Genomic DNA, 26,684 nt, shown 5'->3' with positions numbered 1-26,684 from the left:
GCTGGCACTGGATTCCATGGTATTAGTACAAATATCACGACTTCCCAGTCCACCTGTATCGGTCAGGACGAAGCGCAAAGATACCTAGCTAAACGCTTCCTCCTCACCATGGACTCTAATGCCACATCCACTTCTCAAGTACCTCATGAAGCCATTCGGTTCGCCATCCGCGAAAACTTCCCGTCCATTCTCGAGCCTTCTCACGCTCTAGGCGATATTTTGATGTCAATGCTGACAAAGATCAACACGCTCCACGAAATAGCCAGCAGCACGATTGGCGATACAAGAGGAAAGGAGATGACAGATGCAATAGATGGGCTCCTTGATGAATGTGCGGAGGTGGAAGCGCAGTTCAAGGTTTGGCACGAGAAGCTCAATGTTGCTTGTGTGATGATCAAGTTGGTGTACTCGCAGCAGGAAGCCGCTTCAGGGAAGTAGCAGGCAATGAAGAGATGCAGAAGTTTGCTGGATCGATTTTCATGGGTAGGCGCGTGTAAGCAGCTGAACTCCGTTGTTGCGAGCAATGCGCTGTAGTTCCGTGATTGCTGCGATACCATTAAGCTTGATCGCTAAACCCAAACTTCCTAAGCGCGTCATCTAGCCCGGGTAAGTACTCCAGAAATCATAGATATGGCATTGCTGAGCCAACGTATAGCAAGCATTGCGGTCGAGCAAGCCCAAACATCGGCTATGCAGCGTCCCGATATCCTCACTGTAGCTCCACCTTTCTCATGATAGCAACAGGAAGCGAGTATATCAAATACCTCCTGTCGCACGGGATACCAATCTCGTCCTTGATCATCTGTTCTCTCTCATCAAGTTGCAACCCAATCCTATACGTTGTTCTAACGTGAAGATTACGAGCAACCATCATCACAAAATGTTTGGTTCACCACACTCCACGTCGCGCCACCTCCGACGCCGCCAGCAGAACTACTCCTGGGACCACGGCTACCTCTACCAATCCGAACTCACACCCGTACCCTCCTACGAAGACCTCTCTATACCCACTGCCATCCACACCCCAATCGACCTCCCCTCTCGCGTCAGCGCTCTGAACCGCCGCGCAGCTATCGTCTCGGCCAACCTTACTCATCTCACCGCCGTCGTCAAGCCGCTTGAAACGATCAAGCCCGATGACCTGAGCGAAGCCCATCTCAGTGACATGTGGGAGGAGGGTGTGTGCTTGGGCAAGGCCATGGAGGAGTTCAAAGAGCAGATGGAGGAAGTGAGCTTGATACTGGAGGAATTGCTCATCGGTCGCAAGAAGGGAATGAAGATCTTAGGTGGAGTTGGCTTGGGCTTGGGCTTGGAGAGTAGTAGGAGTCTGTCTAGGGGCTTCGGTAGGAGGAGGGGTCTGGGGTTCTGAGTATGGGCAATGGAGAAGTGAGATGATGCAACAGGTTTGGGTACCAGTGGCATGGCGTATCGGAGTGAAATTCTCGGAGCTTGCTGTTGTTTGCTAGTCACACTGTCGTTTACGAAGTCTTCATGTATATGAATCAATGTATTGGTATATCAGTCTATTCTATGCAGTCCATATCTACGCAGAGATCGGCTGCGCCGGTACACTTTCTAGAGTAGGCACAACGGGCTTCATCAAGCCTTGATCATCAAAGTACAGTCTATCGATGGTGACTTCCCTGTTCGTTCCGTTGCCGTTCGGGATGGCAAATCGGTGGTAGCAGATATACCAATCGTCGGTGTTCGGGACGTTGATGATGGAACTGTGACCAGTAGCGAGGATGCCCTTTGAAGCATCCTTCTGCAGTATAAGACCGTGGTATGTCCAAGGGCCATGGACGCTTGTAGATGTCGCGTACCCTACTCTGTAGTTCTCTGAACCAGTGTCATCGATAGAGTATGTGAGGTGGAAGAGGCCCTTGCGGTAGTTCATGAAGACGCCCTCGCGGAAGTCAGGAAGACCGCTAATGGAACGCGTTGTGTCAGCCTTCAGCGAGAGTATGTCGTCGCTGAGCTCAGCATAAAGCGCGGGTGTGGTGTCTGAGCCTCCGTTGCCCCAGAAGATGTAGTATTTGCCAGTAGTCGGGTCTTCAAACACGTCTGGATCAATGGCTTGGCCAGTGGTAACATTGCCTTCGTTAAGGATCATAGCTTCCGCCTGTGCTGTAAAGGGTCCTTCGGGCGCGTCTGCAACAGCGACGCCGATCGTCTTGCGGTCGTACTCTGGGTTGTTTCCGCTGAAGTAGAAGTAATACTTGCTGTTCTTTTCGATGATGGTCGGGGCCCAAGCGTTTCCGGTCGCCCAAGGCACGTTACCGCTAGTACCATTGAGGGTCAAGAAGGGTTCGGCTGATCGGGTCCATGAAACTAGGTCAGGGGACTTCCAGACATAGAAGACATTACCGCCCCAACCAGGGAAGCCATCTGTTGTCGCGTAGATGTAGTAGTTATCACCGAATACCGCGATGTTGGGGTCCGCGTACAAACCAGGGAGGACAGGGCTGCCTGCTGTCTTAGCAAGGACAGAACGTTTTGACTCCGCAGTCAAACCAGCAAGTTCTTTTGCCGTTACTGGAACCACGGTGCCGTGACGTGGGCTAGTCGGCAATTTGTACGAACTGGAAACCTTCCAGTCAGGGTTGGAGATGTCTGCTGTCTCTAGCGGAATGTATCCACGTCCACCGTACTCATCCACAAAGAGGTAGAACTTCTCGCCATTGACATCGCCTGGATTGGACTTGAACACCGTCGGTCCCTCGACACTGCTAGTGCCGGCGTTGCGACCAATGCATGTGGCAACTTGAGTCCAGGACTGGACAGGAGCAAGGAGCGAGTCAGAACGCTCTTGGATGATGTCGGAGCAGTTTGTGCCTGTGCCGCCTTCGTCTTTTGTGAACCGGTAGAATGTATCCGCTTCTTGTATGACACTAGTATCGATTCGTGACATGCCCGCGTCTTGCCAGATCTCAGGCTCGCTGAACGTGACGAAGTCTCGAGTAGTCACGTAGAGCATGCGGTGGTATGTCGCTCCTGTGCGGTCCGTGTCGCTCTCAGCGTAGAGAGAGGACGCCCAAAAGACTACGTACGATCCAAGATCCGTATCGTAGTATGCCTCTGGCGCCCATGTGTTTCCAGCAGTGGAAGGGGAGACCTTGACATGTCGTTGCTGTGACCATGTCTTGAGGTCGCTTGATTCCCAGATCTCTAGATACAAGCTACCTTTGCGAACTGCATCTCCCCAGGAAGTACCGGATCCAATCGACAAGTCGGTAGCGAGCAGGAAGAATCTATCGCCCTCTGGAGAACGTATGACGAAGGGATCACGTAGCCCCTTCGTGCCTTCGGTGGAGGCGAGGACAGGCTCGCCGTTGTTGAGTTCTCTCCAAGCTAAAGCGTTGTTGCCCTCGCTGGCTGCGAGATAGATCTTCTCGCCCGCCAACGAGTTTCCCGTAAAATACGCAAAGGCATAACCTTCAAAAGCATCAAGTTTGACCGCCTGGCGTACGTTGGCACTGAAGGTGCGATTCGAGGTCGTGCCATCGCTGTCGATAATCGCTGTAAGATCGACTACAGTGTCGGCACTTTGTCGCTGAACCACGCCGTCTGCTGATATCACGGAAGGTTTGTTGCTCATCCATGTGACGTTCTGGTTCTCGGAGACGCTTGGTAGATGAAGATTCCCACGAACATCGTCAATGTTCGTGATCGCGAGGCTTTCTAGCGCTGATTGGGCCTGCACTTTGGAGGTGGCTTGGGCAGAGACTGTCGACCACAGACCCCACGCATAGAGTGGGAGGTGGTACGACCGCATGATGGAATAAGAGGAAGCAACGAAAGAGATACAGATGGCCTACAGATTCTATGGGAATACATACCTTGAACATATACTGCGACTGTAAGCCGGGAGCTATACTTAACTCATACTTTGGAGCCATAACCACCCATCGGAAGCGATACTTCATCAACTCATCTCCTAGACTCTTGGTATCCTAGTCTTGAGTACGAGAAACTCCACGAATACGCGTTGACGGACAGAACCTTCTTTCAGCGACTTCCAGGGACCCTAGTCGTGCCAAACAGCTAAACCTTGACGATCCCCGGACTATCCTCCACATCTGCTTGAGTCGTGGAGCATGAAAAGTGTGGATTATCAGGCACATGAGAAAGTAGAAGACGATGACGCCCCTCCCGAGGTCCCATGGGAAATAGTTTGCGGGGTATGGCGCTAATGACGCACGAACCACCGGCGTCGGTCTGCTTTGATGGCAATTCGGGGTGAAGACCACCGGACTCATAAACGACTGCAAGGCCACTCTTCCTCAGCTGTATAGGGAGCTTGCCTCTCAAATCTCAGAGTCTCCGTACGTGTGCTGGTATTGCAGTCTCGATGCGCATTGCTCAAGCCACCATGAATAGAGCTTTTCTGGCGCCACTCCCAAGGCGGACTTTTGGCGGATTCGACATTAGGAGCGGAGGTATACGGGCTAGTTCGTACGGCTGTCGCACTGTTTTCTGTCGCTCGTGAATCGGATAAAGAGTAGGTTGAATCGGCACAGGCAAACAAGCCCGATTAGCCGTGAGCAGGAAGCATGACGACAGGAGTGCAAGAAGCGCTGTCGACACACCAAGAAGATATTGTATGAAGGCACATTCTTTGGGGGAAGGAATCATCCGTCTGTCCCGGAACGCGATGGCCATCGCCCTTAACGGCAACACGTGGGACGCGGAAGGAGCCACGCTTGTGGTGTTCGCCGGCCGCCATGCCGCCCACCAAGTCTCCAAGAACCTTGGCAAAAGAGCGTCGCACATTCGAAGAGACATACCAAGGCTGGGCCTGCGCATATCAGTACATGGAGGTGCAGAACGTGATTGCGGAGATTGCTGTAAGTGGTTGAGGTTCAAAATGGCATTCTTGACATCAAATTTCTCAACATGGGCGGTGGTATCTATCGCAACATTTGCAAAGTGTGTGTTGAAGGTATCGAAGTGTTGTAAAATGTGTTGAGACTTGACAAGAACTCAGCGAAGAGCAGTAGAAAACACCTGGACACTCTGCTAGATGTTGTAGAACTTGGTCAACCTTTAGATATCGTTCAATCGGGATCTGTTCGGACCCAAGTCATCGGAGTCCAAGATTTGGCGAGCAGGCATGTGCAGACACTCAGGGCCTAACGGGAGTACCCACAGGGTCGTGGGATGTATGAGCCGTTAACCTAGCAGTATATAAACTGCATCAGCTTGGGCTGCTGTACTGTAGGTCAGGTTTTGAACTCATCCTCACCATTTTTCCCCATCACCCTGTTGCAGTGCCATCATCTGTCTGCTGCTCACCATGCGCACCTCCACAATCTTGACTGCCCTCTCTTTGGGACAAGTCACACTCGCAGCAATCGAACCGAGGAACTTCATATTCATCGTTCCCGATGGCATGGGTCCTGTCTCCCAGACACTGCTTCGTACATACCTGTCCATGGTCAATGGGAACTCGACCACTCGTGCTCCCCGAATCAATGCTCTATCTATCGATGTAACTGTCATCGGCAACACTCGAACCCACTCTGCCAACAATCTCGTGACAGATTCTGGCGCCGCTGGTACTGCTCTTGCCACGGGACACAAGACCGATAATGGAGCTATCGGTGTAATGCCCGATGGCACACCGGTTGGATCTGTGATGGAAGCTGCGAAGCTAGCAGGCTATCTCACTGGCCTCGTAGTGACTTCACCCATCAGTCACGCAACTCCTGCGGGTAGGAAATGCTTTCTTGGTGTCGCAAAATATTCGCTGACGATACCTAGCTTACTTCTCCCATGCTGTGAGCCGAGACGCTCTTGATAAGCTCGCAGAGCAACAAATTGGCTTTAGCCATCCCCTAGGTATCAGCGTTGACCTGATGCTTGGTGGCGGTCGCTGCTACTTCCAGCCTCAAAATGAGTCCGACTCATGCCGCACTGATGACATCGACCTGTTCGCATACGCCGAGTCAAAAGGCTATTATACTGCCCGCGATCGTGCGAGTTTTGACGCCCTTGAGCTTGGTCTAGGTGACATCAAGCTTCCTTACGTTGGCCTGTTCAAAGAGGGAGATCTCAGCTATGAGGTCGACCGCCAACAACAAGCCGCGGAAGTCCGCGAACCATCGCTGTCTGAGATGACTCAAGCTGCTCTCAATTCACTTTCGCGAGCCAGTGCATCCAACGAGAAGGGCTACATCATGATGATTGAAGCTTCGCGGATTGATCACTCGTCGCACGCGCACGACTCAGTCGCCCATCTTCACGAGGTCTTCGAATTCAACAATGTCGTAAACATGGTCATGAAGTGGATCGATTCGCATCCTGACACCGCCTTCCTCGCTGTGGCAGACCACGAAACCGGTGGTATAACCATACCTTCTCAGTACGACCCATCGCTACTCCAACCCAGTATACACTCTGTCGAATACTTGAGTGAGCTCTGGAGCGACTACAACGGTACCGACCGCGCCGCATATCTGTCTAGCGAGATCATTCCTTCTTATGGTCTAACGAACGTCTCCGATGCCGAAATTGAGACGCTTCTGGCAGCTGGCGATGAGTTTGGGCAGGAGCTCGCCGACCTTCTGAATGCGCGCGCTGGACTCGAATGGTCGACTGGCGGTCACACTGGTGTCGACACCACCTTGTATGGCTATGCTGCTGGTGAAATGGGGGACAGGCTTGTTCTGGATATGGCGGGTGGTTGGGATAACACTGACTTGCCCAAATACGTGGCTGCCGCGTTGGGTGTAGACATGGACAAGGTCACGGAGCTGTTAAGTGCTAATGGAACGGAATGGGTACCTAGGGATGATGAAGAGCCGGAGCGTAAGCGCTGAAGAAAGCTTCCGACAGATAGCGCGATCGAACTCAAACTTTGTTGAGTTCACAAAGATGCTTTGCAGATGCCTGTGATGTTCTCCAATAATAGGAATGACAGACGGTAAAGTTGAGCTGACCCTCGCTAGTAGCCGGAGAGTGGCTCGGCTGTCCTCGGGCATAGGTCGGCTGTCCTCGGGCATAGGTCGGCTGTCCTCGGACTCAAGCGAGGACAGGGCAGCATCCCGGGAACTGTGTGGTTTTACGTTTAGTACCTTCCTGATCGGGCAGCTTTGCTGGAGGCGTCGATTGCGGCAAGAAATGGTGCAGCTCAGCTGTCCTCGAACCCCAGCCACCCGTTACCCCTTAAGCATTGACCCCTTCGCTTAAGCTCACGGAGGCAGGGCGACGGTATTATGTAAGCGCGGCGCGCAGATGCCCGTGATGCGAGCATGTCAAGAGCACCACGCAATCTTAACATTAGGAATCCAGGGTGGCTGCGGTTTCCCATCGACACGAAGAGATTGGACGTCAGTGCGAAGATAAACACGAAATTTGATCAGTCAGACCGTCATCGGGAGTGCATGCGCATGAGGCGGTTGTTGGAGGTCTTTCCGGGATAGAGACTGTGAGACGAGTTTACTTCCGAGCTACCGAACAAGAGCGTGGAAACCAAGTTCAAGATTCGGACTGCACTTTTACCACGGCATCTCCGAATAAGCAAAGGCGATACCTATCACAAGAATGCGCCATCCCGCAGCACCTACGATCATCGCTGTGCTTCTCGGTTTTCTCTTCTTTATGATATTGTGGAGCCGAGCACGAGGCGACGGGCATCACGAGGGTAATCCTCATCCGGACGATATACCGCGAAAAGGGGAAAAGCAGAGAGAGCTTTCGTCAAGTAGTGACGATAATGAAACATCCGAAGCTCAAGACGATCACTGAATCCATTCAATCACTCCACTTTTCGAAAGCAGGTGGTATTTCTGGCTCGTTGGGTTTCCGCTGCACGCAGTCTCGGTGACCAGCAACGAGAGCACTGAGCGGAGGAGAGAAAGAAGAGCGCCCATGGATGACGTCAACATATTGTGTATGAGAAGTACAGATAGTGCACATGCACGTTTCCATATGGGTGCTTGGGAGAAGATGCAGCGCTGCAGTTTCTGAACTATCTACAGGGCTACAATAAAGCACACTGGAACTAGGGCTTGGAGACATTTGAGAATACCTCCAGTCGATCTGCTAGTTGCTCCCACATGGGTTCCCCAACCCTCGCCGTGCTTCGCAGACCCGCTGCCACGAAAGGGAGAAGTCTTTCGAACTCCTGATCTACATGCTCATGGCTCTTACCCTCGGCCTGCGAAAGTAACACACCAAGATCCAGTAGTTCGATGATCGCTTTATGAATTGGCTTCACTTCCTTCGACAAGAGCGCTCGCTGGTACAATCTTTCCATACACTTGATGTGAATCTGGGACATCTCGTCGATATCATCGGCCTTTTCCATTGCCGAATTCATGTCTCGTATGGTCAGGAAGACGGCAGTCTCGGTGACATAAGAACGGAGGACATCGGCGAACCAGTTCAAGCGTTGCAGAAGTCTGTAGAACATCGGTTGACGATTCTTTCTGGATGCGCGAATGCGCGCGCGTTGCAGTTGGTATTTGACTCGGTATATCTGCATCAGGAATGTACAGATCTCTTGGTAGATGGGTATGGACGAGCGTTGGATGATGTTCTGAATCGACCAGGGCACCTAGAAAGATCGTTAGCTGGGATAAGAAAGAGCGCTCTTATAACACATACTGCATAATCCACGGAAACGGCAGCCAGACCCTTGACCGAGCTTCCCTGCGCCTTCGTTTTCATAGAACGAACGACAAGTTTCTCTGTGTCTGGGCCAGATAGAATTGTGCCGAAAACGCCGCGTGCAAGCTCCGTGAGGACGTATCGATCGTTCCAACCTCGTCTGCCGGCATCCATGCGCTCAAAAATCGCAGTGGCAAAGTCCTCAAACACGGCACCGTTCCTGCCCAAGTAAAGGGTTTCGATTGTATGGAGCACACGCATCAGGCCATCAGTATCGAAGATGTGTTGACGAAGAACATTTGAGGCGACTGAGTACTTGCTACGTATCCATGTCTCGAAGGCTGTCTGGAACAGTTCTGGGAAAGGCGAGAGGGGTACGTCGGATGACGTATCGCAGACTGTTTCATGGTCGAGGCGCGGCTCTGCCAGTGAGGAGTGTAAACCTGTATCGTAGATGCCCAGTTCTTTCAGGAAGATAACGCTTTTGCCTGTATTGAATATCTTCTTGACCGCTGGCTGTAGAAACGCAGGCAACTGCATGTGTTCCTCAGAATTGCGGCGGAGCATGAAGCGGTCATGCCAAAGGGAAGCGGCTTCACTTAGTGCATCGCTCGAGATGACAAAGAAGTTCTCCTCGTCAGGACCAAGCTCGCCGGTTTCCATCCACCGTCGGATTGGCTTCAGATATGTCTGTAAGCACTCAAAGAATATCTTCGACGTGTATGCAAAGATTTCGTCTTCCAGCGTCATCTGCGCTAGAGTAGTCTGCTCGTACAACGCTTCCAGGTGGTAAAAGGGATTAACAGGTATCGATGGATCTTGAGTTGCCGTTGATCGACTCAGACCATCGACAATCGGCGCCAGACGTAAGATAGGGTGACATAGTGCCCGCACATCGCCGTGCAATGGCAACAAACTGACGGGAAGTGGCGTATCAGGAATGAGATATCTCTGCTGCATCGCGGATAAGGAGTGGTCAAAGTCAAGTAGTCGCTTCCGTACAACGGCCTCGAAGGTCTGGACAAGAGGTGATGACGGTGGCTTCTTGGCTCGTTGTTGCAGCGTCCAGCGTCTTATCGCCTCTATACGTGTTCCAGTGTCGGCGAATTGAGAAAGGAGATGTGTGATAGCGGTTGATTGATTGTTGTCAACAGTATATGTCTCATTGGGGATGATGCTGTCCTTTTCGATCCGGTACAAGCTCGTCTTCAGCCCACCAAGCATGAATAGCGTTTCTCGCACAGCCTGCAGCTCTGTTATGTTCACGCCAGTGCTACTGCCATCCGCGCGCGAGGTCCAAAATTGCGCGTCTTCCATCTTGGTAACAAGATTCTCCTCTGTAGATGAGATACAGGCTTCGGGATCGAAAGTATCATCTGCGTCGAAATTGGTCGGTGGTGTGCTTGGAGCCTTCCTGCGCTTTTTGGGCGTTTTCTCGTCGCCCGAAGAGTCCACGGCATAGTCGATGTCCTTCCAGATATCCTCATCGCTGTAGGGGTCGTCTTCAAGGATCTCCGCCCAAGTCAGTGGCGGCGGAGGGCTAGGGGGTCTAAGCAGCTCTAAGGCTTCGACCTGGGTGTTCTCAAGAGGCCGATCGGCTAGTTGGAGTAAAAGAGATAGGAACTCTGGCTTAAATTTGTTCGTGTAGGCCTCCAACTTTTGAAGCCGTGTTTGGAGCGCATCAGCAAGGTCATCGCGGTTCTTGATGCGAAACTTCTCATCCAGTCCGGCAAAGCTCGCCGTAACGTCGAATTGATTCGTTCTTGCATACTGGTGCCCTCGAAGATTGCGCGATGCAATCTCCCTGGCGTGCCTGTAGGCCTGTTTGTTTGCTGCGGGATCGTGTCTCAGTATGGACTGTATCAGCTCGTCCGTAAGTCCGGAGATTTTCGCGTTTTGGGCCATAGTAACGCGTCCTCCACCTGCCGTCGCGAGATGACGCCAGCGGAAATAAGATCCTGGTAGTAGTGATATCGTTGTGGTGACTTGCGGCGGTTGATTCGGCTCCACTTGACAGAGACATCATGCCCGATGCAGGCTAGCGTGATCACGCACCGCGTCACCGCCGGCTGTGAAACTCGAGGTTGAGCGCTCCTGCGACTTTTCTGAGGCGGGACTGTGTCCCAACCCTCGGCCACCGCAACTGCAACTGCTCTTTATCATGGCGCTTCCCAAGGGCATGCGCTACTTGGCTGGCGCCACTTTCTGCATCTTCGTCTATCTGTTTGTGCAAATCCTCAAGGCCCCTGGTTCCGAGAAACCCGTCGAGATTCCGAGCAAAGTTCCGAACAACAAATTCGGCGACTGGGACCACGACCCCCAATTGGATCGTAAGGCAGCCTGGGATATGTTATGAATCCATCATAGATGCTAATCATGTGATCAGCCTCCGGCGAACCTCCCGAGCCGCTGCGACGAGTCGACGGTGACAACTACGCCCCAAACAATCCCGCGAGTGCGCGCATCAACGCCACGATCCTCAGTCTAGTCCGCAATGAAGAGCTCCACGACATGCTGCAAAGCATGCGCGACCTTGAGCGTACTTGGAACCACAAGTTCAACTACCCCTGGACCTTCTTCAACGATAAGCCCTTTACCGAAGAGTTCAAAAAGGCCACGCGAGCAGCTACCAACGCCGAAGTACGATACGAACTGGTTCCTGCCGAACACTGGGACATTCCGTCATGGATAAATATGGACTTGTACGAGGAGTCTGTGTCCCTGCTCACGTCGCTGGATGTACAGTACATGGGCAAGAAGTCTTATCACCAGATGTGTCGGTGGAACAGCGGCATGTTCAGCGAACACCCTGCGCTCAAGGACATCCAATACTACTGGCGGGTGGAACCAAACGTCCACTTCTTCTGCGATGTCGATTACGATGTCTTTGCTTGGATGCAAGACCACAACAAAACGTACGGCTTCAACGTCAACATCTACGATAACGCCGACAGCGTTGCGACGTTGTGGCCAGAAACGAAGAAGTTCATCCAAGACAATCCGGGATACGTACATCCAAACAATGCGCGCGAGTGGCTGGAAGACGACCAGCGCCGGCCTGAGAACAACAAGAAAGCCCATGGCTACTCAACATGCCACTTCTGGTCCAATTTCGAGATCGGCGACCTGAGCTTTTGGAGGAGCAAAAAGTACCGCGACTATTTCGACCATCTCGATCGCGCTGGAGGCTTCTTCTACGAACGCTGGGGCGACGCTCCAGTACACAGCGTCGCACTGGGACTCTTCGAAGACAAGAGCAAGATACACTGGTTCCGAGACATCGGATACCAACACATACCCTTTTTTAACTGCCCGAACAGTCCAAAGTGTTCCGGTTGCGTCACTGGTCAGTTTACAGACGGCGAGAAGTGGCTGAACCGGGAGGATTGTCGGCCGTTATGGTTCAAATATGTTGGCATGGACTGAGCTCTAGTCTGAGCAACGCTGCTGCGTATTGCCTACAGCTATGTGCAGCGTACAGTAGTCTCGGAAGTGACTGACATGATTGTACTTGCTCACCTTACGAGGGTTTTAGCTGTTGTGGAGTTATTTGGCGCCTGAGTATGTACGATTTCAATCTCGACATGACGCATTTACGTAAAGAAATAGTAAATATACCAATAGACGCAACGAATGATTACAGGATTTTTCGAACCCCAGTATCGGTTTGAACATCGCGGAGATCACACGACAGGCTGACTACAACTAATGGATCTTCACCCTGAATCCACCAGACGATATACATCTTCCCGACAAGTAACCTGTCCCGATGCGCTCGTATACGTTGTCCCCGTTACGGTCTCTCTGTGCGGTTGCAGCAATGATCAGAACGTAGTGTCGCTGAGTCGCAGACGAAGTGCTGCCTTTTGCCTTCCCTAGGACTACACAAAACCTCTTTGGTGCCGTAGACCCATTTGGCATGTTAAATATCAGGTCACCCTCTCCTTGCATCCCAGCCTTGAGGGAATTGTATTCTCGCGCTGTACCGTGGAGGGCTATATTTGCTGTGTGGAAATCTGTGCTTGACACATTGGTTGGACTCTTGGCTGACCAGGGTGATTGCAATTCCTCCCACTCAAAGTAGTCGAAATCAGGCTGGAGATAGTCGATCCCGCCGGTATATGCCATCCATGACCATGATGGGACCTTGGCGACGACGCTTTCTGTCGGGAAACGGATCCGAAGTAAGCTGTCAGTGTCGGCGCCCCGACACCAGAGCAGGCTTCGTCGGAGTAGACCACGTTTAGCTCCTTCATCAAAGACTCCGAACCCACCACTCACTCGCATTGTGCGAAGAAGACGTTGCTGAAGGCCGTCGATCGCAGTAGGTCGATCGTACGCCTTCGACAAATCTAGGCGCGAGAATTTGCGGTATAGCTCTTGATAGCGTAAAATCTTCTCGCCTTGGGGCGCATCGCGGACGATGTTGGGGAAGTCTGGGTCACCAAGGAAGGCCGCGAGAGGGCTGGAGAGTCTCAGTCAATCCGAAAAGGTCAGGAGTGGTGGGGGCAAACTAACTTGCTTAACTTCGTTGACGTTTCGCAGCGCACGCCATTGCCGCACTCGAAGTAAGTTTGATGCTCAGTAAAGAAAAGGGTTCGACGAGCGAGAGCATGTTCCTGTAAGACCCAGCCACGCTGGTGCAGCTCACCGTCAAGCACATGGTCTTTGAAGTTGTCGATATTCTGGCACAGGTAGAAAGGAGGCTGACCTTTGCTTTGACCACACAAACGGACACAATCTCGACGGCTGCGCGGCTTCAAGAAGCCGTCATAGTGGTCGGTGGCGCAGCTGGCTGCAACAACACAATATGCGCCGCTATAAACTTCTTCCATACGCTTGGCCTCAGTCATGAAGTCACCTTGTGGACCCTGTATCACGCAAAGTGAATCAATCCAAAGATGACGACGCCTAAGCGCACGAGTCACCTTTACTGCATATCTGAATGTGGCCGGGAGAGTTTTGAGTTCGATACCGTTGAGATGGTCGTGAAGAGTTTCGGGTGTGGTCGAAAGGTGTTGAGAACCCCATTTATGCGACAATGCAATCCATTCGCCCACGTCAGATGGTTTGGTCTCCCACAATCGGACCAGATCATCGTCATCTGTGCCGACATCAATTAGGCGCGTGGGCAGCCGTAATTTCGCGCCATTCGCCGCTACCTTGGGTGGGGAACATTGATGATGACCGTCACAATCGTTGAGCCAGTGCTGGAGCACCCCGAGGTGGGCAGTGCTGCCTGCTTCTGGAAGTTGGAAAAACCCCATCTGGGCATCGCTAATTGCCCTAGAGAGCTCTTCTGGATGACGGACGATGGACAGTACAGGGAGGCCGTTGCTTCTCATCCGGAGAAATGATCCTGTTCGGTCAAGCTTGATGCTTGAAGACTTTGCGCATCCGTCTCTGGTAGCAGTCTGCCAAAGCAGGACACATAAATTGCAGAACTTGCTCTCGGCGTTTAGTCGAAGGGTTTCGGTATCGTAGGACCTGGAAAATCCAGGTACGAATATCTCATCTTGAAGACAGATGCAGTTTGGGCAGAGCCGTGAGGAAGAGCCAATGTCGCTTGGTCCCAGTAACTTGCTCTCCTTGAGCTGGGCGAACAAATCTGAAACAACGTCATTGCCAGACTGGTACTTCCAGTCATCCTCATCGAGTTCTGGATGCGCGTAGTCTATCTGCGTCGTGAGGTTAGTCATCCGTGAACCGGCCAAACGGTCGCGTCAACTTACCCTCCTCTGAGAGGGAGCTATCAATCCGTCAATGCTGTCTTGGCACTGTTCCCAGTCTGGCTTCTGAAAGACCTCGCCAGAGTAAACTTCCGTGGTAGGAGAAGGTGGCAACACTAGGTCTGAGGTTGGGCGAAGTTCCAAAGGCTGCACCCAATATGTGAGCCAGTAGCCTTCATCTCCGTCCGGGTCTTCTGCGATAATTCCTTCCATTCGGGAGCGAAATTCATTTGCGAGGCATCGAGCAGGACCCTTAGCTTCTGGCTCGGGTTGTATTGGAATTCTCTCAGGCTCTGGATCCGCCGGAGTGATACTGAAGGAGGGGACGCCTACTGCAGGTGGTATATCTGGGACTTCTCCCGGGCCAAAAGGTGTTTCGCTGGCGGGAATGGCACTTGCTTCAAATCTCGCTTCCGAAACTACGGAGTCGGTACGAGATCGTTCAGAACGATCTGAGATATTCGTACCAAGCCTTCGTGGAAGCTTGACGACCAGTAATGCTGTTCTCACTAGTTCCAGAAGATCCCCTATCGCTGTAGTACCGGCCTGACACCTAGGATCCTCTCCCATTTTATTCATCCAGTATATGGCAGCCTTGTGCACATGAGCTACTTTCTTTCCATTCTGGATGCTGATCTCGTAGAAGCTTCCTTCTCCTAGGTCGGGGCGGAACTTTGTAAGCCCCTCGTGCCCTTCCAATAACCAGATGGTGAATTCCAAAGTAATGCATCCCATCGCCCAGATGTCGTAGAGACGTGAGCGGCGCTTCGTTGACTGGCCCAGATACTTAGCCCTTACGCCCGTTTCGACTTCAGGAGCCTCATAGACACGGGTGCCATATTTAGCTGTTGTTTTACTAGGACGCATCTCCGTGACCTGTCCGTGCTCTTTCGCTTCTCCCCAGTCGCCGATCTTCAGAGTGCCAATCTCACGCCCGTTATTGAAACATAGGATGTTCTCTGGTTTGATGTCTCCATGGCGGTATGATGAGCCGGTATTGTTGAGGTTATGGGCAGCGTCGAGTGCCCTGGCAAGTCCCAATATTTGGAACATGGCATCTTTCACCAATGCTACCGTCAGTGTTGGTGAAGGCACTCTTTTCCACATACTGCGGAGATTTCCCCCATCGGCCCACTCGAACATGAGGTAATGGTCTTGACCGTCTTTACCTCTGCGGCGTCGGAAAGCTGTTATGAAGCGAACGATGTGTTCTTGATTCAACTCGTTCATGGTCCGGAGGGCTTTGACCTCTCTTTCCCAATGTTCCGCAACCTCCTGTGCATCATCAGAAGACTGAATCTCCTTGACTGCAAAGGTACTACGGTCCAAAAGAGCCTGCCTTCTTTCAGTAATCGCCGGATATCGATGTTTGGTCGACAGGCTGGATACTCACTGGGTCCAGATGTTTGTCATGTAACGTATATTGCGAAACTACGCCGAAAGATCCTCTACCAGAGTCCGATTCTTTCGAAACGAAAGGTAAGATATGATCTTCTTCGAGGTTGTGGTTGTACCGGGCTGTCGAAAAGACTGGAGCAAGAAATTTCCACTGGTGTTCGCAAAATTCCGCAAACCAGGCTTGCTTCTTCCATTCCGGTTGGATAGTGATTGGCAGATCGCGGTCGTTCATATCCTTTTTTCTCCACCAATTCAGTGCTGCGAGCAACTTGGTTGGTCGGGTGTAGATGAAGATTGCGAAAACCTTCTTCGCATGCATGCGTATGAATTCCACTAGTTCGGCATCTCCGCGTGTGCGCGCATGTATCTCCAAGGCTTCACTAATGCTTTCCTCTGTGATCAGCTCGTGGATGATACCATCGGGCACAAACTTGTGTGGCGTCTTTTCGAATGCGCTTTTGATGAAGTTCTCGGATAATAATGTTCTGAGATCGGGTTTCGTATCATCGTCATCATCTTCGAAATCTGAGCCCTCAGTGTCAGGCGCCATGATACGGGACGATAACGACATGAAAACTCTATCTCAAATACACCACCTGAAAGTGAATTGTGTAAAAAGATTACGGCTTTGCGGCTTCTTCGAAACTCACGAGTGCTGCGGCAATGAATGTAGGATGGTAACGGCTGTCTCGAGCAAGGTTTTAAGAAAGTATGTAGCCATGCATGGGGGCGACCGAGCCACCACCAGCTGACCGAGATGTTACCCGCTTGAACATAGGGTTAAACAGCTATACATGAGCTCGCCACACTATTGCAATAAGCAGCGAATGCTTCCCTTCCATGTTCAAGGGTCAAGGGGCGATCGACAAACCAGCATGCGAGGCAGCGTGGGGGCCAGTCCTGCAATCCGGGGTACCTAGGCCTTGCGCCTTTTGGTGTCACCACGTGGAATCTCGTAACCAGACGAGGCGAATAAAGGATTGATTACACTGTGATATGAGGCGACTGGACGGTGTCGCGAGAAGTAGATGTCTCGAACGAGATCGGTGGTTGGGTATCGCAACGCGCAGCTGTCTGTCGCGTGATGACGTTTGCTTTTGCAAGATAGCCCCACTTCCTCTAGGCGCGTACCTCCCCCTAATAGACGCGCCCGCTACTGCAACCTTCCCACGTCCCATCACACAGCAGCATGCCGTTTCGGTAACGATCACAAACGCGAAGCCACGCGATGGTAGCCACCTCGCTGCAGGCCACATAGCCGAATCGGTGAACTCGAGCTGTTCCTGAGCAATCTACCGCTACCGGCACTCTTCTACATCATCCTACGCAAGAAAGTCAGGCACAACAGCAATTGTCATCAAGAAGTACCAGCATAACGGTGGAGCTCTCCCAGTGGCTTCAATGATATAAGCATTGTGCATCTTCTGCGGTTCTGAATTAGCAACTTCTATTCCTTGTCTTCTGGGGCCTTCATACAGGAAACTTTGGTCCAGCTTCTTCGTGGACTTTTCCGGGTGAATCTCGGCGTTGTCCAAAGATTGAACGATAATTTCGCTATCGGCGTTCGGCACGCTCTGGTCAGACGGGCTTCGTTGCTTGGACAGTGGCTTTCCGAAGGGATTTCCAAATTTCTTGATTAGACAGACCATGACGGCAATGTCTACACTGTACGATCCCTTCCTGGGAAGTCATCAGGACGTCGCCGTGTTTCCTTGGCCGTTGTACTTTGAGTCCTTGACGCTCGGAAGGCTGTGTCTACACAGTCGTCCAGGATCCTTCGGCCACAGTGTATCCTGGACAACCAATCATGCACCTAGCCAGCACACCAACTATGGCTATGTAATGAGTGCATGTTGGGGGCGTGAATGGCAAGGCGCCTGCTTCATGCAGTGCCATTATCCGTTCGTATGACGCGATGCAACGTAACACGATTCGTCCGCGGCCTCGTGCGATGGTTTCTTGACATGGAGCAACATCCACACGGGTTGTACCTCGCAATTCTGGGTTTCGAACTCTTTCAGCACCAGGGCGATGAGATCAAGCCACTTAGATATCGGTTGCGCGTTGATGACATTGTCGGCCAGGTCGAATGTCGCTCTCTCGAGGTTCAATGGTCGATAGACCAGACATTCTGAGAGCACAACATCACCGCCGCGTACCTTGTCCCATAGCGTACACTTCTGGCAGGGGTATCACAGATCCGCATGCTTTAACCCCGCACTGGATGGAAGTACGTACCGCCCAGCAGACTTCAAAGGTTTGGCCTTGAACACAATCGCTAGATCCAACCAGCAAGAGTGCGTGCAGTCTCATACCTCAGGCTCACAGTCTAAGCCAACTTGCACTATCCGGACCGCGCACGCACAATGGCCGTTGTCTCAAGCTCACTAGTAATCCCGAGCCAGCAGTCAGGGCTGAGGCCACCACGTGGTGATGGATCCGAGCCACGAAATGATCATAGAACGGTGAACACGTCTATGCGCAGCAGCGAGTGGGCCTTTTCGCTAAACAGTTCTTTCAATCTGACCAGACAACGAGGTGCGCACCAAACGCGGGAAATTATGGACTGCTGACTGACGACGCAAGACAGACCCACAGCCAAGACCACGACCACTGAACGAGCCTTTGTTTGCGTGCGGGGTAAACACACACTCCGAGTCTGGTTATGCTACCAACACAGCTCTCAAAGGTATCGATGAATTGGATAATACGATTTCACCTCCAGTGCCATCTCAGACAGAGAACACGACCCTGAGGAAAAGGCTCACCAATATCATTGTACCGAAGAGATCAGATGCTCTTGATATAAGGAAGCATGCTGTTAACCCAGTTTTGATTGTGCGACGATGGGCGCAAACGCGCTTGCCGAACGATAGTCCTACGTCACAGATTCCGAAGAGACTTCGTGAAGCCAGACGTCAAACACATCTCCGGACGTATTTCATACCAGAGGTTGAGATTGAAACAATCGTTTCAAGCGAGGCAGTGCGGCAAGAACTCCTGGACTCGAACTATTCGAAACTAGGAAGGATAAGGAAACCACGCTTGAGCATTGAGGATGGCACGCCATATGTGAAGATACTCACAGCCCTCTACCTTATGAAGCAGCCGTCCAAGATTAGACTTTTTGTCAAGTCTAGTGTCTGCGACAAAGACCTTCCGCTCGAGAAAGACCCACATTTCGACAGAGCGGACGGCTTTTATGAGCTGAGAAGCAGAAACAATCCCGAAGCCTGTGCGGTTGTATTCAAAAGACGGGACTACGCCGAAGAGTTTCTAGAGCATCAATGGAGTGTTCTTGCGCCCATTTTCTTCGGAACCGATGATGCTGCCGTTCCCCATGTTGATCTCGACTCAGAAGCAATCCTGCCATTCTTATCATGCAAGGAGGTTCTGAAACGAGGAGGATCCAGTACAGTTTACAAAACTAATATCCATCCTGAACATGATCGTTTGAACAATATGAGGGTATGTAATGTCCCCACGCCTAGTTTTACGGTGTAACAAAGCTAACATTCCCTGCGAATCAGCCTGGTTGCAACGTATATGCAATCAAAGCTCTGAAGTCAAGCGAAAGGAAGGCTTTTAGCCGAGAAGCTACCATTCTCACTAAGCTAAGCAGCCGTAAGCACGCCCACAATCACCTCGTCACCCTACTGGCCACTTATGAACACGATGGGGTTTATCACCTCATGTTCCCGTGGGCAGAGCTCGATTTATTCGACTTTTGGAAGCAGCGTACGCCTGAAGTCGAGGATATGGGTATGTGGGTTGTAGAACAATGTCGCGGCCTTGCGGCTGGACTAAATAGTCTGCATCGATACGCGACTCTCTCTGGAACTCTCTTGAACCACGCCTCCGACATACCAGTGCAGAAGGCGGCTGGGAGGCACAAACAATTTGGGTCAGTTCAAAATGCAAATCCAAGCCGGATGATGATGAATCTATTTGGTCGTCATGGAGATCTCAAGCCCGAAAATATTCTCTGGTATCCAGATGACATGACCACAGGCGGTCATGGTATTCTGAAGATTACTGATTTCGGGGTTACTCGTTTCAACACCGAGGATTCTTGGGACACGCAGCGTACAGGTCGCATACCAAACTCAGCAGCATATCGTTCGCCTGAGGTGGATCTCGACTATGTGCTCACTAGTGCATGTGATGTATGGGCTCTCGGATGTGTGTATCTGCAGTTCATTACGTGGTACCTTGGGGGGTATAAACTGGTTGAACGGTTTGGCCGAAGACGTTTGGCAAGCGATCCCTTCCTGGCAAACCGACCGACCGACACCTTTTTCTCTATATACTTTGAAGCAGGGGTGAAAAGAGCTAAAGTCAAATCTGCAGTCATCGAGGTCAGTCTATTCAGTCAACTTTTCTACGCTACGATGTTGCCAGGTTCAATAGTCGCTCATTGCTAAGCTACCTCAGGTCATGGATGAACTGAGAGCGCATCAACGCTGTACCGTTGACTTCAAAAACTTCCTTGACATAATCAAAGACGACATGCTGGTGGTCCATTGGCAAGAAATGCCAGAAGATCAACACGATATCCCAGTGCTTCGAAAAACTCTATCAGAGTCAGCCAGCACTCAACTGTTGGGTAATTTGCGAAGAAAGAGTTGTGGGGATGTATTCCGCAGTCTGGGCGAAATCAAGCCCTGCTACGATCAGGAAGAAGATTTGACGAGGCGCGATACTCTCGATCCAGTTTCACCCATAACTCTACGCAACCATGTATGGCCTAACCCACAGCCATCAGCCAACAGAGCACTGTTGTCTCGCGGATTGACTTTTGGCTGACAAATCTTGGTCTTCAAATCAATGGGAATCGGGATAAGTTGTGGTGTGACATGCTGGGGAAGAAGGGAATTGTGCGCAGCTTGCCACTTTCCCAATGTCAGTCGGCACGATGGCTGGGCTTTTCCATGCAAGAGATGTTTCAATACGTACGATTATCTCGCTGTTTTGTTGTCCTTTGCCCATTGCCTAAGGATGAAGCGGGGCAGTGGCCCGACAGTACCCGCAGGCGAGCATCTCCGCATATAACGGCAACGTCAACACTAGGCAACAGCAAATGACACCGAGATAGGGCGCAGAAAGAAAGACAAGGAAGGAATTCATCGCACGATCAGCATAAAGTTCATCGAACGCAGTTCACTGAGTTCCCGGACATCTGAATTCGGCCCTTCTCTTAACCACCATGACTTTTACCGTCCTCTCCGACGCCGACATCAAAACCCTCCTCCACAACATTTCTCCATCCGATGTCCAGAACCTCGCATCAGCACTCAACCAAGCCCTTACCGAATACTCATGTAACGATGAAGTTCCCTACCAACCACATCGCGCACATGTCGCGCGACCAAATGGCCAAGTCAGCCTCTTCATGCCAGCAACAACACCATCATCTATCGGTGTGAAGATAGTCGGTGTCGCACCATCTCAAGCGCCCCCACCAGGAGAGAAGCCAAAGCCTGCACTGCGGAGCGTCCTCACGATTTGCGATGAGCTAGGACAGGCAGTAGGTGTATTGAACGCAGCAGAGTTGACGGCGTTTAGAACAGCGCTAGGGAGTATGCTGCTGTATCGGTACCGGAAGAAGACTGAGAACATCCTTGTTTTTGGAGCTGGCAAGCAGGCAGAGTGGCATATTCGCCTTGCTATCCTCCTGAAAGGAGATGATATCCGGAAGATTACTGTTGTAAACCGGTCAAGTGCAAGAGCGAAGGAACTCCTTGATTCACTGGCACAATCGAAAGTCGGCGAACATATAACGATGGAGCTCTTCGATAACGAGAAGGAAGACGCGCTGGAGAGCTTAGTCACGGAAGCGGATGTTGTGTTCTGCACAACACCCAGCACATCTCCGTTGTTCCCGGCTTCGTACCTTACATCAGACGCTGGCCTTGCTAAGTCTCGGTATATCGCTGCAATCGGGTCTTACCGTCTAGACATGCAAGAGATTGACCCAGAGCTACTTAAGAATCTCAGTAACTCTTCCGGATCTTTTGCCTCTCAGGTCTACCAAGGGTTGATCAATGTTGATAGCATCAAGGGATGCATGGACGAGGCTGGTGAGCTGGTAGCAGCGGGACTGAAGCCAGAGCAGATGCTTGAGGTGGGGAAGGTGGATGGGCTCAGGAAAGATGACGACGTGCAGAAGTGGCTTGAAGAGGGGTTTGTTGTGTATAAGAGTGTCGGCATGGGTATTATGGATATCGCGATTGGCAAGGCTTTGATGGAGTTGGCCGCGCAGAAGGGAGTGGGCGTGCATTTGGGAAGTTTCTGAGACATTCAGACAATGGAAAATATCGACTGGCATGGCAATAGCATCTTTGACAGACATGAGAGCAAGTTTCATATTCCCAAACCTTGAGATACGCCGTTCTTGATTGGATAAGTAGGAATCCCAAAGGCCCGCATGATGAAAGTCGCGGCGCGGAAAAGAGCAGGGATTCGGCGGCAGTGACGCGCGCCGATTTTTTTCTAAAAGTTCCCCCTCCCCCGCCATGTGGACGCGCCCGCGATCGCTCTGGTCTTCGGACACCCGCGATTACGATTCCCAGAAAGCGACTCGGCGTCACACACGATGGCGTCTAACGAGGACCCCTATCTCATCCTGCCGGGCTCGTCCGCCTTCTCCGACTTCCGCCTGCAGCGCCTCGCCCAGGCCATTGGCGCGACCGAAGTGCGCTCGCTGTGGGTGCACTTTGTCAACCCCCTCAAGCAACTCGGCGACGATGAGTTGAAGACGCTGCAGCAGATCCTGCACTACGGCGAATACCCCAGCAGCGATGACCGCCTCGCCCAGGTCCTCCTCGACGCTGTCAACCGCGGCGGCGAGCCTCGCGACGACAAGACGGTCCTCTTCTACGTCTGCCCACGCGCCGGCACGATATCGCCATGGAGCTCCCTCGCCTCCATGATCGCGCGCACATGCACGCTCGAAGGCGCAGTCAAGCGTATCGAGCGCGGCATGGTCATCGCCGCCACCTTCGACCGCGCCCTCGAAGCCGACGAGATCCCCAACCGCGACCATCTCTACGACCGCATGACGCAGACCATCAGCCGCACCGCCCCGAACCTCGACGCCATCTTCGGCCAGGGCGAGCCTGCGCAGGCCACGACCATCAAGTTCGACGAGTACAACAGCGCCCATGCTGCCCTCGACCACGCCAACCGCGAGCTGGGCCTGGCCATGGACAAGTCGGAGATTGAGTACCTCGTCGAGGCATACACACAGGAACTGAAGAGGGGCCCAGTCGACGTTGAGCTGTTCATGTTCGCCCAGGTCAACTCGGAGCACTGCCGCCACAAGCAGTTCAACGCCGAGTTCACCATCGACGGCATGCGCAAGCCCATGTCGCTGTTCGGCATGATCCGCAACACCCACCAGAAGAACCCCAAGCACGTCGTCAGCGCGTACAGCGACAATGCTGCTGTCTTGAACGGCGAGGAGGCGAGCTTCTGGGCACCCAACGACCTGACGGGCGAGTGGCACGGCACCAAAGAGACGGTACACATCCTCTGCAAGGTCGAGACGCACAACCACCCGACTGCGGTATCGCCCTTCCCCGGAGCCGCCACGGGCTCTGGCGGCGAGATCCGTGACGAGGGAGCCGTCGGGCGTGGATCTAAGCCAAAGGCTGGACTGGCGGGCTTCACCGTCTCCGACCTGAACATCGAGGGCTTCGAACGCCCATGGGAGCTGAAGGACGTCGGAAAGCCTGCGCACATCGCCAGCAGCCAGGACATCATGCTCGAGGCCCCCATCGGCAGCGCCCAGTTCAACAACGAGTTCGGCCGCCCATGCACCACCGGTTACTTCCGCACCATGCTCATGCGCGTCTTTACAAACGAGAAGGAGTCGGAGCTGCGGGGCTACCACAAGCCTATTATGCTGGCAGGTGGTGTGGGCACCGTCAGGCCGCAGCATGCGCTCAAGGACCCTGACGTTGTACCCGCTGGCTCGCACCTTCTCGTTATCGGTGGACCTGCCATGCTTATCGGTCTTGGTGGCGGCGCAGCTTCCAGTATCCAGTCTGGCGAAGGCAAGGTCGACCTTGACTTTGCCAGTGTGCAGCGAGGCAACCCCGAGGTGCAGAGGCGCGCGCAGGAAGTCATTGACGCGTGTCGCTCTATGGGCGACAAGAACCCCATCCTCTTCATTCACGACGTCGGCGCTGGCGGTCTGTCCAACGCACTGCCCGAGCTTGTTCACGACTCTGGTCTCGGCGCCATCTTCGAGCTACGCGAGATCGACAATGTTGACAAGAGCATGAGTCCACTGCAAATATGGTGCTGCGAGGCCCAGGAGCGTTATGTGCTTGCGGTCAGCCCTGACCAACTAGACTTGTTCAAGCGCATCTGCCACCGTGAGCGATGCGGTTACTCCGTCGTTGGCAAAGCTACCAAGGAGCAGCGTCTAGTTTTGAACGACAGGGATTCCAAGGATAACCCTACGCCCATCGATCTTCCAATGGCCACACTTTTCGGAAAGCCACCAAAGATGTCCCGCATTGTCGAGAGCCGCAAGTTGAGGCTTCCCGCCTTTGACAGCAGCTTGTCAATGTACATCCCCGACACACCCAAGGATAGCTTGATCGCCGAAGCCATAGACCGAGTTCTCACCCTACCAGCCGTAGGGTCCAAGTCCTTCTTGATCACCATTGGAGACCGCACCGTTGGTGGCCTTACTGTCCGTGATCAGATGGTTGGCAAATGGCAGGTCCCAGTAGCCGATGTATCGGTAACAGCTACATCGCTACTGGCTGGTGTCAGGACTGGCGAGGCTATGACTATGGGCGAGAAGCCTACCCTGGCGCTCATCTCGCCGGCCGCATCTGCCAGGATGGCAGTCGCAGAGTCTCTGATGAACATTGCTGCAGCAAGCCTCTTCGACAGGCTATCTAGAGTCCGACTCTCGGCCAACTGGATGTCTGCAAGCAGTCATCCCGGAGAGGGTGCAGCCTTGTACGAGGCCGTCGAAGCTATCGGCATGGATCTCTGCCCTAAGCTTGGTATATCTATCCCCGTCGGCAAGGACTCGATGAGCATGAAGATGAAGTGGTCCGACAACGGCGAGGCCAAGGAAGTCACAGCACCCATGTCGCTTGTCATCACTGCATTTGCACCTGTCAACCGCACAGATCGAACATGGACACCTGCCCTGGAGAGGGTTGAGGATGTCGGTGAAACCGTCCTGATGTTCGTCGATCTAGCAGCGGGCAAGAAACACATGGGCGGTTCTGCCCTAGCACAAACATTCGGACAGATCGGCGATGAAGCACCCGATGTTTACGACGCCGATATCATCAAGGACTACTTTGACGCGATCGAACAACTTCATGAGTCGGATATCGTGCTTGCATACCATGACAGGTCCGACGGTGGTCTTTTCACAACCCTTGTTGAGATGGCCTTTGCCGGCCGATGTGGTATCGAGGTCATGCTCGACGGCATCGCGGCGTCAAGCGAACCTAAGGATGTTCTGGAAACACTATTCAACGAAGAGCTCGGAGCTGTCTTCCAGATCAGGAAGAAGGACGAAGTTGCCTTCAACCGCTGCTTTGCCACCTGCGGGCCGCCTCCAGGTATGATCAAGAAGATTGGTCGCGTACCTGAGGCCACAAAACAAGACATCTCTTTCTACGTCGGCACCCAGAATGTTTACCGCAGCACACGCCAGAAGCTCCAGCAGCGCTGGGCAGAGACCTCGTACCGCATGCAAAAGCTCCGAGACAACCCTGCTTGCGCCGACGCCGAGTTCAAGAACATCCTCGACGACAAAGACCCAGGCCTGTCGTACAACCTCAACTTCAAGCCTGCCGAAAACATTCTGCCCTTCATGTCGAACCTCAAGTCACCTTTTACCGCCAAGCCTCGCGTAGCCATTCTTCGCGAGGAAGGTGTAAATGGCCAAGCCGAGATGGCATTTGCTTTCCACCAGGCCGGTTTCACTGCCATCGATGTACACATGACCGACATCATCTCTTCGCGCGTATCGCTCGCTGGCTTTGTGGGTATAGCAGCGTGCGGTGGTTTCTCCTACGGTGACGTGCTTGGCGCAGGCCAAGGGTGGGCAAAGTCTGTCCTCTTGCACCCCAACACACGCAAGGAATTCCAGACGTTCTTCGCGCGCCCAGATACTTTTGCCCTTGGTGTCTGCAATGGTTGCCAGTTCATGAGCAAGTTGAAGGAGTTGATCCCTGGTGCGGAGCTATGGCCTAGCTTCGAGCGTAACGCGTCTGAGCAATACGAAGCGCGTGTCTGCATGGTCGAGGTGCTCGATCCCAAGGGACCCAACACACCGCCATCTGTCTTCCTGCACGGCATGGCTGGATCCAAACTTCCCATCGTCACCGCGCACGGCGAGGGACGCGCTCACTTCTCCAACTCTGCTTCCTCAGTTTCGAGCCCACAAGCGCTATATAACGAAAACCTTGTGTCGTTCCGCTACGTCGACAACTATGGAAAGCAAACCGAGACATACCCATACAACCCGAACGGCAGTCCAATGGGTATCAGTGGTGTGAGGAGTACCGATGGTCGGGTATTGGCGATGATGCCGCATCCCGAACGCACTATCTTGAAGGAGGTTGGAAGCTATATCCCACGAGATGTAGAAGGATGGGGCGAACTTGGCCCGTGGTCACGCATGTTCAAGAGTGCTAGGCGATGGGTCGGCTAGAGCACGCTTGACGAGAGACGCGATTAGGTATGCATGGATTGGTTGGCGTTTAGGGAGGTTACTATAGGCATTTACGATACGGAAATGATAGATTTACAAGCATCCAAACGATTGTTCACAGAGGCGAGGTGTATTTCTACTTCGTACATCGTGTTAGGCATCCACTTTGCCAAGGAAATGCACAACAGGGGACTCTCCATCCTCGTACAACCAGCAAATCTGCAACCAGCTGTCTCAGTCAATAGATC

General features: G+C 52.6%; 8 protein-coding genes across 8 annotated transcripts; 5 read left to right on the top strand and 3 right to left on the bottom strand.

Annotated features, from left to right (window-relative positions):
• Positions 1 to 880: 880 nt before the first annotated feature.
• Positions 881 to 1,369, top strand: J4E86_000418 (uncharacterized protein; the record flags this gene model as incomplete). The annotated part of the gene is made up of 1 exon (XM_051440992.1): positions 881 to 1,369. One exon carries the CDS (start codon positions 881 to 883, stop codon positions 1,367 to 1,369), a length of 489 nt encoding a protein of 162 aa, XP_051307163.1.
• A 174-nt stretch (positions 1,370 to 1,543) lies between these two features.
• On the bottom strand, positions 1,544 to 3,775 carry J4E86_000417 (uncharacterized protein; the record flags this gene model as incomplete). The annotated part of the gene is made up of 1 exon (XM_051440991.1): positions 1,544 to 3,775. One exon carries the CDS (start codon positions 3,773 to 3,775, stop codon positions 1,544 to 1,546), a length of 2,232 nt encoding a protein of 743 aa, XP_051307162.1.
• A 1,521-nt stretch (positions 3,776 to 5,296) lies between these two features.
• Positions 5,297 to 6,821, top strand: J4E86_000416 (uncharacterized protein; the record flags this gene model as incomplete). The annotated part of the gene is made up of 2 exons (XM_051440990.1): positions 5,297 to 5,714; positions 5,764 to 6,821. 2 exons carry the CDS (start codon positions 5,297 to 5,299, stop codon positions 6,819 to 6,821), a joined length of 1,476 nt encoding a protein of 491 aa, XP_051307161.1.
• Positions 6,822 to 8,005: 1,184 nt separating this feature from the next.
• J4E86_000415 (uncharacterized protein) lies at positions 8,006 to 10,518 on the bottom strand (the record flags this gene model as incomplete). Its single annotated transcript, XM_051440989.1, has 2 exons — positions 8,006 to 8,560; positions 8,611 to 10,518. The coding sequence occupies 2 exons, from the start codon at positions 10,516 to 10,518 to the stop codon at positions 8,006 to 8,008; spliced, it is 2,463 nt and encodes an 820-aa protein (XP_051307160.1).
• A 256-nt stretch (positions 10,519 to 10,774) lies between these two features.
• On the top strand, positions 10,775 to 12,039 carry J4E86_000414 (uncharacterized protein; the record flags this gene model as incomplete). Its single annotated transcript, XM_051440988.1, has 2 exons — positions 10,775 to 10,943; positions 11,000 to 12,039. The coding sequence occupies 2 exons, from the start codon at positions 10,775 to 10,777 to the stop codon at positions 12,037 to 12,039; spliced, it is 1,209 nt and encodes a 402-aa protein (XP_051307159.1).
• Positions 12,040 to 12,703: 664 nt separating this feature from the next.
• On the bottom strand, positions 12,704 to 16,290 carry J4E86_000413 (uncharacterized protein; the record flags this gene model as incomplete). The annotated part of the gene is made up of 6 exons (XM_051440987.1): positions 12,704 to 12,776; positions 12,962 to 13,078; positions 13,132 to 13,484; positions 13,674 to 14,291; positions 14,346 to 15,677; positions 15,736 to 16,290. 6 exons carry the CDS (start codon positions 16,288 to 16,290, stop codon positions 12,704 to 12,706), a joined length of 3,048 nt encoding a protein of 1,015 aa, XP_051307158.1.
• Positions 16,291 to 20,946: 4,656 nt separating this feature from the next.
• Positions 20,947 to 22,035, top strand: J4E86_000412 (uncharacterized protein; the record flags this gene model as incomplete). The annotated part of the gene is made up of 1 exon (XM_051440986.1): positions 20,947 to 22,035. One exon carries the CDS (start codon positions 20,947 to 20,949, stop codon positions 22,033 to 22,035), a length of 1,089 nt encoding a protein of 362 aa, XP_051307157.1.
• Positions 22,036 to 22,335: 300 nt separating this feature from the next.
• Positions 22,336 to 26,436, top strand: J4E86_000411 (uncharacterized protein; the record flags this gene model as incomplete). Its single annotated transcript, XM_051440985.1, has 1 exon — positions 22,336 to 26,436. The coding sequence occupies one exon, from the start codon at positions 22,336 to 22,338 to the stop codon at positions 26,434 to 26,436; it is 4,101 nt and encodes a 1,366-aa protein (XP_051307156.1).
• Positions 26,437 to 26,684: the final 248 nt, after the last annotated feature.

The sequence above is a fragment of the Alternaria arbusti genome (genome assembly GCF_024043155.1).
Source record: "Alternaria arbusti strain BMP 1465 chromosome Unknown scaffold_1, whole genome shotgun sequence".
Lineage (NCBI taxonomy): Eukaryota > Fungi > Ascomycota > Dothideomycetes > Pleosporales > Pleosporaceae > Alternaria > Alternaria arbusti.
Note: the sequence above shows the minus strand (reverse complement) of the source record. Positions and strands in the feature narration are given on the sequence as shown.